An 11,183-nucleotide genomic window follows, 5' to 3' on the forward strand; every position below is an offset into this window, starting at 1 on the left:
TAAAGATGCTAAATTGTTTGAGTTTTTGATTTAACCCTTGTGCTATCCCATGGGGTCAAGATGACCATTGACGTGTTATCCCTACCATGACAAAGGTGGAGAGGATTTCATGTAATCCATGGACACCAATGAGGATCACGAATCATTGAAGAAAAAAGTTCAGAGCACTGTCTAGTGGGTCTAGATGACCTCGCTCCCAATGTCAACACAAGGGATAACACAAGGGTTAAAGGTTTGACTGCAATAAGTGTCATATTTTCTATTTGTATGTAGAAACGCAAACAAATCTGGTATCAATTTCAATGGCACGCTTACCAGATGGAGGGGCAAAAAAGCCAAATATTTGTTCTCAAAGTACAGAACAATTCTGATTTTACTAAAAACTCTTGGAGACAAAACAAAAAAACAATCAAGTTAAAAAAAAGGAAAAATAAAAGCAAATCTGTGCTTAAAGTCTTTACGAAACAAAGCATAACTCCTATTACTTGAAAATGGGAGTTTCCACAATATCAGATTTTTGTTAGTATCGACACATCAATGTTTGTGTGGTTCTGCATCCTTTAATAAAATGCTTTTTTTTATTGTGTAAGCATTTGGACCTCTAGCATGTAATAAAATTTCTATTGTATTGCATATTTATTCGATTCTATTTCATTCCAAATGCTATGAATATTACAAACAAATTGACAACCAGACCATCCGATAATAATCGGATTACAAATTGGGTAACATTTTAACTAACCTAAATTGTTTTGAATAGCTAAATTAATCGATGTCAAGTAATCCCATTACACTATAAGTAATCTTATTAAAATGTAATTGTCATTGTTTTATTTAGTGACTTGGTTGCAGTCTGATGACATTTTAGGCAGTATAATGGCTAACAAAATTTAAAAGCAAGAAAAAGGTATGTATTATTTTTATCTTTTTCGGAAAAAAAAATGTCTGTGTTTTGACATTTTTCAGTGTTTACTTGATCTGTGAGCAAAAATCTTTTAACCCCACCCCCCAAAAAAAAACAACCCTTATCTTTTATGTTCATAGGAATAACTTAACCCTTGTGCAATCTTAGGCACTTTGCACACATTGGGAGTTGGGTCATCTAGACCCACTAGACAGTGCTCTGAGCCTTTTTTCTTCAATGATTTGTGATCTTCACTGGTGTCCATGGATTACATGAAATATTTCCACCTTTATCCACCTTTGTCATGGTAGAGATAACATGTCAATGTAAGGGTGGGGTCTTCTAAGATAGCACAAGGGGTTAATTGATGTATTGTGTTTTTGATAACCTCCATGTTATTTTTTGTAATCTTGTCAGAAAATCAAGGTTAGATATGCAGCAAGACTGGAGGATTAGTAGAAATCAAGACATATTTTTGTGACACTACTTTTTTATTGACAAATATATGTCAAGTAAAAGCTATATATTGTATTAAATTAAATTTTAAACTGAAAAGAGATATGTCAGGCATCCTTTATTTCTCTGTTAGATTGCAAGTAAATTATTATTTTTTTGGCGTTTCTTTGAAATAATACTGTATGTTTGTGTATACCTAAATAGAAATTAAACATGGCTTATGTTCTTTTTGCTAGCATGTATTTGCAAAGTCATTTTATAGCTTTCATCTTTTATAAACCAATTTAAGGGAATTTCTCTGGAAGCAATATCTGATCTACCAAAGAATCATTTTTCAGCTGTTATATTAGGATAGTATATAATCTTTTCATAATCTTATGGTTTCTTTAGCTGACTGGTTATGTATTTTGTTTATTTTTGTGTTGCTGCAATAACATGTAAAGCCCATCTGAGTGTTTGAGAGAATGTCACTACTGCTTCATAAGAATTAACTTATGCATGTTTTTTTATCTGGACAAAAACAATCCACCAGGTATAAGAAAAAGTCTCCTTATAAACTTTATCAATCAAATTTGTATTTACAAATAGATACACAATCTAACACATTTCATATGAAACATTGGTATTTACAAAATAGCTCTTGGGGGGAAAATGATTCTGTACAGTACGACCTGATAAGTTAGTAAATTTACATTAGCAACTGTGCAGCAGGCTTTCAGATGACCATACCAAAAATGTTCTAAACCTTCATCTTTATTACTTGTTGGTTTATAACCAACAATTCAACATATATTTTTTCTCCTTAGAAAAAAAATTACTTTTTAGTCACATTAAACTACATATTTTTAATTAAAAAGCTGCATCAAGTTCACCTGCTTTTTTCATGTAAAGGAATCCCTTAATTTCTGACAGAGGAGCAGGTCTCATATGGCTGAGCTGCCGTCATGGCCCAGAATGTGACTGATGTTATGAGCCGGGCGATTGGGCTGCTTGCTGGAATCAGCAGAGGAGGTGTTGGACAGAGACAGCAGAGGAGACATCGGCATGGCCGAGCCATCGGTGGACACGCCAGAGGCAATTTCAGGAAACAGAGAGGTGAAACTGAAGTTGGAGATGTGAGGGGTGATGGAGGAAGAATTGGCAATGGGCATGGGGGGGATGTCTGGAAGCAAAGGGAAGCTGGCCTGAGCAAAGCCAACAGGGCGGGGTGGGGAGAGGATGGAGCTGAAGCGGTTGTTGAGTGGAGGAGCGCTGCCCTTGTCAGCACTTGGACTTGTAAACATTTGGTTAGGAAAGTACTGCAGAGTGACGTCGCTGGAGAGGCTAGGGTGAGCAGCCGGAGAATAGGAGGGATAGAAAGAAGGTAGAGTGTTTTGGGGCTCCACCGGGAGAAGAGATGGTGTCCGGGAGGTGTTTGACTGGCTCACAGGAGGGATGAAAGTGGAGTTTGCATTGATGGGGGGCGGAGGATTCATGACTCCTTCATGTATGAGTGGGAAACCAAAGTTTTGTGCTAAATGTTGGTCAGCAACTAAATTGTTGTCGCTGGGAACCTGTGCTCCATCCGGCATAAAACGTACAATAGTGCTGCGGCGTGCTTCTCCTCCAGATTGAGAACGACTCAGCAGCACCCCGCCCCCAGAAGGCAGAGGGAGGTGGCTTTCTGGCTCAAAGGGGTTGGTGGATCTGAGAGGAGCCGATCGAAGCCTCTCCCCAGGTCTGGGTTTGGTAGACTGAGTGTCCCTGGTGATATGGCGAGATTGCTGGCTGACAGCGGTGAGCGGTCTGGAAGAAGCCGAGGATCGGCCGGGTTCAGAGCTGCTGTGCGGGGCTGAAGGGTGGGGGAGACCTGCTCGCACACCTGGTCCAGCGTGCAAATTACCACTGACCTGAGGAATGTGGCCTTTGTGGCCCTCTGCAAGCCGCATACCTGGAGCCTTCTGAGAGTGGGGAACGCTGGGGCTGGAAGCCTTGGCCTGAATGTCTCTTGAAGAGCTTCCGGGCACACAGCTATACTCCATGCTAACAGGCGGACAGCACTGCACTGTTCGTTGGTGGTTGGTCTGCTCAGGAAGGTGGGGGGACAGGAGGCTCTGCATAAAGCTCTGATGACAGCTTTCCTGCTCACGTGGCGCCGTCGCTCCAACTTGAATTCCCTGCGTCCCGAGATGAGACCCGTTGTAGCCACCACGATTTCTGCCATCTCCCGCAGGCCCAACACTCATCCTGAAGCCCCCTTGCTGTTGCCCTTGAGGGCCTCTCTGGGAGGGGGGAACAGACTTGGATGCCATCTCATTCCCACGAGACACCTGGGCCTCAAAACCACCAAGCTGATGTGTTCCTCCAGCCCCCATAACCTTAAAGGGCGGACACTCAGAAACACGCTGAACATCAGTGGGGCCTTGATGGTCAGATGGAAGGCGGTTCTGAGGATTGTGGGGGATGCTGGTCTTCCCTCTGGATGTGTCCAAGTAACCGCGGAGGTCTGGCTGCTCCTGACTGCCGCTGCGACCAGGCTGAAGATGGAGAGCCATTCGCTGCTGCTCACCGCTTGTGGATGTTTTACCAATGAGTGCCTCGGCGGAGTAGTTGGACACGCGATGGCGCTCCTGGCGAGATGAAGCACAGGCCAGATCAGATGAACGGGACACGGGATTGCTGGGAGAAGAAATAAGCTGCTGCTCCAGGCTCCTGGAATTCATCATCCTCTGCAAAGCATTATGGTCCTGGCCGGGCTGAGGAAGCACAAAGTTCAAATGTACACCATTAACACAAAAGTACAATGAAAAAGACAAACTATTTGATTAAAGTCTAATAAAAGATGTGTTCAAAACCAGGTTGGAAATATTAATTATGAATTATCAAAAAATCTATGTAAAAAAGAAAGCTGAACTGGTTGATTCTGACCTGATAAGTTATTTAAAAATGAAGTGTTTGATCAAAACAATTCAGAAAACTACAAATATTTCTCTACTAAAATGAAATTATGTGCAAGTCCCAAATGATTTCTGATAAGTACGGTTTTAGGTTATAAACTTTCTTTTAAATTATTTTATGGAGAGGGATTTAGAGGGTATATCATTTAAAAATGTAGTTTAGGCACAACCAACCTTCAGGTGTTCCTGCTGAGCCAGGTGGCTGCTGTGGTGGGCCCTGGATCCAGCTGCTTGGACTTCACAGCTCTTCTCTTGGTGTCTGAAGTGCTGCTGCTGCTGCTGCTGCTGGATCTGCTGCTGCAGGTGCTGCGAGTGTCTGGAGTGGGAGTTCTGCTGCTGCTGCTGTTGTTGTTGTTGGTGCTGCTGATGCTGCGCTTGAGGAGCTTGTTGGTGTCCCTGCGGCTGGTGCTGCTGGTGTTGAGGAGGCTGTTGGTGTTGGGTTGGTTGTTGATGCTGTTGTGATTGTTGGTGTGACTGCTGTTGCAGTTGCTGCGTCTGCGCGTGCTGTTGATGCTGAATCTGTTGCTGCTGTTGATGCGAGTGCTGCGCGACTCCAGACTTTTCCAGATGATGTTGCTTCTGCTGCTGCTGCTGCAGGCCAGCCGGTGAGCCAGTCTGATTGCCTCGTACGATTCCCCGCTTTTTCTGGACGTGCTGCTGCTGCTGCTCTTGCTGCTGTAGCACCCTCTGGTGTAGTGAGAGGCGCTGTGCAGGGTCTGGTTGTGTCAGCTGGTGTTGCAAATGATACAGATGGTGTCTTTGCTGTTCATGCTGCTGTTTCACGTAAAGGTTCCCTCCCAGGTGTTGACTCTGCTGGTTTCCTGTGTGCTGTGGATGACTCTGAGCCACATGAAGTACTGACTGGCTCTGGTCAGCAGATCCTTGCGGGGGACAGTGGCCGTCCGCGGGACGACCTGAGGGACTTGTGAATGGATTTGAGGAGAAAAGCGGGCCTCCACTTTCTGAAATAATCCTCGGCGTGACAGCGGCTGAAGTGGATGGCAGCTGGCCCATCATCTGATTGTGGTCTGACGCTTTCCCATCAATGTGATTTACTGCATTGCCAGGAGGAGGGCAAGGCTTTGGCCTTTTCCCAGTGTTTAACATGACCTCTTCTTGGGCCTGCCGCTTTGATATGATCTTCACCTGCCGCTCGACCATGCCCACTCCAGGCTGTGCTCTCATTAAAGTATTTTTTTTGTATTCATTGTCCTGGGAAGCCCCTGAACATGGCGATATGGCGTTGTTTATGGGTTGGGATATGTGGGCCGTGGTTGCCAGAGGAGATGGAACTGAACCCTGATGGCCAAGAATACTAGGAGAGCCAGGATAGCCCTGATGGCTGGATCTGATCAGATTGTTAATGCTAAGACTAGCTCCAGTTTCACTCTGGGATGAACTTTGGGTCTGGGCTTGAGGGAGAGATGGTGAGTGTGAGTATGCAACATTTTGTAGATGTCTACCACCATTTGGCACGCCGACAGCCCCCTCTATGATCTGTCCCCTGACATGCATGTCAGCAACAGGTTTATTTATTCCTGGATCCACAGATTTATTTGTTTTAGTCTGCTGCTCACCTAAACTCTGTTCTTTGCTGGTAGACGTTGAGAGAGTTTTAGTTGGATCCCATGAGACTGTGGTGGGGGTTGTTGAAGAGGTGTTGTCCCCAGAGCATCCACTAGTCCTCTTCCCAGAGTTGTCCTGCTCCAATATAGCCAAAGCCAGCATTTCAGCCTGCTCAGAAGTGAATGTAAATGGACCAAAGGAGCTTGTTGAGGCACCAAGACTGTGGCCCTGGGGAAGCATTGATGCCACAGAGAACACTCTGCCACCTCCAGAGCCCGTGGACAGGGGAGAATCTGTCTGTCTGTTGGACGACATGGGATGTTCAATAGCCTGTTCATCCAAGTTAGTGTACAGCTGTTCAGACAGGGCAAAGTCTTTTTTAGGAATAGCAGAAGTCACTGGAGCCAAAACGTCTTTCTCTACAGTAGAAGACAGTCTCCCTGCATGACTTTCTCTTTCACTTCTATTGGCCAGCGGTAGCTTCACTTCATCAGGTCGGCATGGTGGGGTGGGTATAGTCTCCTCATCTTGCTGTAATGGCGCTCTTGGAGCAGTGGACCTCTTCCTAAACTCTGCATTTGTTGCTGAGGCAGTAACAGTGCTGTGGGCAGCAGAGCACAATGAGGCCGAAGATGACAATCCTGCCCCTGTAGACCCAGAGGAACAAGTGGTGGACTGAGGTTTAGCACATGTTACTGGATCGGGGACTTCAGATCCTTGAGACGGACATGGATACACTGTTAGGGTAGTTGGATTTAAATAAATAGAAGCAGTTGCTGTAAGACCAGTCACAGAGACAGGAGTCGAACACGCGACTGAATCTGCAGCAGATGTGCACCCAGCCGCACCAGCAGCTGCAGAAGTATCTACTGAACTGTTTTGTTTCGAAACAGGAGTGGTGGTGGCTGACTCGTGCTGTAATGTGCAAACTGCTGCACTGGCAGTGACCTGTTTACTGTCTGGAACAGAGAGTTTGTTGGCAGCCAAGTTAGCGGTAGAACAAACAGGTGTTTCACTCTGAAATGCTATAGTCTCACTCCCTGAAGTCCTGACTAATGTTGCACTAACAGTGGTAGCTGTAGTTTTGATGGTACTGATGTCTTTTTGAGTAAATGTTGAGTCACTCTGAGATGAAGTGACAGAACTTTTCTCATGTGGAGGAGATGGGCTCAATATAACCACATTTTCTGATGAGCTGCACACTATTGTGTTCTGAGCTAAAGTAACAGCTTCCCTGCTACTACTAGTTGTGGAAACTGTTGTAGATACGGATAAATTGTCAGTTACTTTGAGAGCAGTGGACTGTATAACTTCAGGTTTTGCAGTCTGAGCCGCTTGGGACTCTCCTGCGACACACAGCTGTGCCTGATTAAGCTCTTTTCTCTTAACAGGTTTAGTCCTTTTAGCTGTTGCTCTCTTTGCATTTAAAGCTGTACGAAGTCTCTTTCCAGAAGGCTTTGGGGAAATACCCACAATCCCTGGTGTGACAGGCTTCATACAAGAGACCTGTAGCTTTTGGGGAGGTTGTTGATGTCCAGATCCAGAACTTGGCGCTGCAGCAAGAGGCTTTGGTTGTTGCTTCTGCTGCACTACTGCTAAGGAAGCCGGTGGAAGCTGACAACTGCTTTGGCTAGAAATGCTAAGAGGAAGACCCTGAGAGATGCTCTGGTTGAGACTGCAAAGGGCGCCTAAACTTTTAAGAGCCACATTAGTAGTTGGTTCCTCAGTGGTGGTTGGCTGGACAAGTTGGAGGGTACCTTGCCCACTCTGGGAGCTAGCTTTGTCAGAACACTTCATGGGCTGCAGGGCAAATACCTGACCATTAACAGTGATGGTCTGTGGGGTTGTAGAAACAGGCAGAGAAGAGGAAGTCTGGGTGGCCTGAGGCTGGGCAGGACGAGGCAGAATGTGCACAAGTTGCTTTCCTCCAACGCTCGGTAGGGTAGTGGTAGATGCAGAGCTGCTGATTGTGGATGTTTGAGTGGAGGCAGCAGGTACAGCAGTCGGCGCAATGCCGATTTGAGGATTCTGGGTTCCAGACGGAGCCTGATTAGGTGCTTGGATGATAACTATGTGTTGACATGGCGTTTGATTATTCAAGTCGTCTCTGAGAACTGGCTGGGAAGGACAAGCACCCGCCTGCTGCAGGATTACAACACTTGCATTGTTTGTGTTTTGAGATGCCGTTACTCGAGATGCTGGTGATCCAGAAGGATTGACCTGCAGCACCTGCATGGTTTGGAGAAGAGGGAGAACTGTGGCCTGTGGCTGCTGCACCAAGGTTGGTTGAGGGAGAGGCTGTGGCTGCGGTATAAGAGTCGCTGGAGGATGAGGGACAACTGAAGCTGGTTGAAGAACAGTAGGCTGGACCTGTGACACAACAGCTGGATGAGCGATCACTGCTGGCTGTGGTACTATGGCTGACTGGGGAAGAAGAGCGCATTGAGGTTGGGGGGATAGAACAGATTGAGACTGCGCCTGGTTTAGAACAGCTGCTTGCGATTGTGGTGTTTTTGGAAAAGACTGTGCTTGAGGGTGAGCTGTGATGGGTGCTTGCTGTATTCGCTGCATTTGAATCTGAATGGGATGAACTGATGGATTGCCATTCGCTGGACATGCAGTCACCTGCTGGACAGCCTTGGTGTTAGCACTGACCTCTGGAAATGTTAGACTCTGACAGACTGGTTGCACTGTATTTCCTGCCATCTGCAATGTTGTCCATGTAGTCTGGGTGCTGCCTGCAGCCCCTGTCCTAAGAAGAGCCTGGCTGCTTGGAACAGCAGAGTAACCTACAGTCCTGATGGAAGTGTCCTGTGTTGCTGAAGAGCAAACCTCTGAAGTAACCGTCTGCAATGGTGTAAGCAGTGCAGGGCTTTCAACGGGAAGCTGAGGGGCTGAAGTAGCTGCTATAGAAAGAGTCTGAAGGGCAGCAGGCTGCGTTTGCTGTGGCAGAGCCGTGGTGGCAGCAGGGATCTGGAGAGTGATGTAAGACACAGAAGGTGGTAGAGTGGGGCCTCCAGTTGCTCCCTCAACCACACATTGCTCTATCACTCTCAAACCTGGAGTAGACTGAGTGGGTGTGGCAGCTGATCCAGGGAGAAGTGCAGGAGTGGAAGAAGATGCGTCGACTTGCAGCAGAGTTCCATTAACCCTCAATCTGGCCTCAACTGCTGGCTGTACAATTAATGTTTCAGACGGGTGCTTTCTGAGACCAGTCTGTTTTCCTGGTAGGCACATTGCGTTGCCATTGGAATAGACAACAATCCCTTTATGGAGCTTGTGAGTGGGGGTCACTTTCGTCAATTTGGCACAGCGCTGCTTGCCTTTCCAGTGAATAGTAGGGTCCTCTAAAAAATCTATATCATGAGCTTTGAGAAGGTCGATGTAGTGAGCACTCTTCTTCCTCAGTTCCTCCAACTGACGCCTCAGTCGACGAATCTCTTCCGCTGCACAAACAGACACCATCATCAATCAATGCAATACAAAACATCTTGGCTACAACTGGATTTTTTTGAAATATATTTCATTTATGAAAAAAAATTATATTATCATCAAAAATGTGTTGTGTAAATACCTCCCTACCATTTTATAGCCACTACATAAAAAACACAGTGGCTGATGTTAGAATAATTTTGTAAACTCTTTTCAAAACTGACTGTATTATATATTATAAAAGTAAAAAGTACATTTTATATTGCTAGCAAGAACAAGGAAGGTTATTAACATGAACTACAACAACAAAGTCCTCGATATGAAAACTATACCTTGGGCTTTATCTCCACCTTCCAGTAGCATTGCATCATTTTGCTTCTTCAGTTCAGTGATGTAGCGAAAAGCTTGATCCAATATCATGTTCTTACTCTGTAGATGAAACAAAATTTTTTTTTTAAATAACTCATCAAAAAAAAAATGGAATTCTGGTTGTCAAAGTCCCACTCGATCATCTTTTGAGCTTTTGTAAAAATGTATGCCGTTTTTAGACAACATCCTAAAATTCTATGTCGTTTTCAAGGACATAGTTTCTGCAGAGAGGCAGGGGATAAATTCACCTCTGACTTGTAGACGGGACTGTTGTGCCACGCACTCTTCCATTTTCTTAAGCTTAATATTTTTTATGAATGTCCTTAATCATGACAAAAAATTCTATTTTCCTCAGAGTGGGTCTTTAACAAGGGGTAAAAGTGGACTATTTCTTACCTGTTTAAGTGACTGGCAACAAGGCAAGAGGTTTCCAATACGATTAATACCAGCATTAATTTTCTCCTTTCTGTGTCTTTCATCTGCAAACACAAACATTTAGAAATCAAATGTTTTCATTCAGTTGGAATTGATTTTTCTGTAATAATGTAATGTAACGCTGAAGAGAGGGATATATTTTTTTTACCTGCATTGTGAGATTCTTTGTTTTTCTTCCTTCTAAGAAACAAACGATTTACAATAACGAACATTTACAATTAAAAAGAAAATAGACATATTTACTAACCCCATGTCCAATTCTAATACCTCGGTAAAAGACACATATGAAGAAGACCTTTCTTACTTTGGTTTATGACCAAGTCGTGTTTGTGTTTCGGTCATCTCTGGCATCCAGTCCTAACAGTTGCCCTCATGAATAGCGACCGTGCAACACATTCAACAGCTGGACCTTGAACCCCTGCTGCACCCGTCCTGCAAACAAAAATTCCCAACATGTCCTTAAAATAAATGAGTGAAATATAAACAGACTACTACTACTATGCTAAACAACTACAGCACATTAACCTAGCAATAGTCACCCTCGAGCTAATAACCCTAAATTTAAGTTTATAATAGTGCAAACTAGATAAATTGCACTTGTACTAATTGGTTTTACATTTAAATTGAAGTGTCGATAGTAAAAGATTACATATCGCCTAAAAGGAAGAATTTATCCATCTAGCACATACCTAGCTAGGCAGCTAGCTTACTGTTAGCCAAAAACTAGCTTAGCACAGCATAAACTACTTTACTATTCACATAAACCGGGGTGTGATTTACGTACGCTATCTTAAAACATTGTAAATAGAAAGCAGTTTCTTCTAACCTTTCGTTGTGGCATTTTGAAGAATGCTGGGTCAAAAAAGTACTTAGACATTTGTAGCTAACTATTAGCTAGCAGAGCCCTCAACTCATCTCTCAAAACAATCCAAACCCGTGCAGAAAGGGGTGGGCTTTGCGTAGATATTAGCCAATAGGATTCTTGAATTTCAGATCCCAGCCAATCATAGAACAGCTAAGCTCAGTCAATGGGTGTTTAAGACAAAATGCACCCACAGCCACTGAGATTATAGGCAGAACTGTAC

At 44.5% G+C, this 11,183-nt stretch overlaps 1 protein-coding gene across 1 annotated transcript; it reads right to left on the reverse strand.

The window, feature by feature from the left end:
* Positions 1 to 1,895: 1,895 nt before the first annotated feature.
* usf3 (upstream transcription factor family member 3) lies at positions 1,896 to 11,061 on the reverse strand. The gene is made up of 7 exons (XM_011488939.4): positions 10,925 to 11,061; positions 10,403 to 10,530; positions 10,247 to 10,278; positions 10,060 to 10,142; positions 9,627 to 9,723; positions 4,471 to 9,308; positions 1,896 to 4,095 (listed from the first exon to the last, which is right to left on the reverse strand). The coding sequence occupies exons 2-7, from the start codon at positions 10,447 to 10,449 to the stop codon at positions 2,284 to 2,286; spliced, it is 6,909 nt and encodes a 2,302-aa protein (XP_011487241.1). The 5' UTR covers positions 10,450 to 10,530; positions 10,925 to 11,061; the 3' UTR covers positions 1,896 to 2,283.
* Between the last annotated feature and the right edge of the window lie 122 nt (positions 11,062 to 11,183).

This window comes from Oryzias latipes, chromosome 20, assembly GCF_053564925.1.
Source record: "Oryzias latipes strain Hd-rR chromosome 20, Olatipes_Hd-rR_3.1".
NCBI lineage: Eukaryota > Metazoa > Chordata > Actinopteri > Beloniformes > Adrianichthyidae > Oryzias > Oryzias latipes.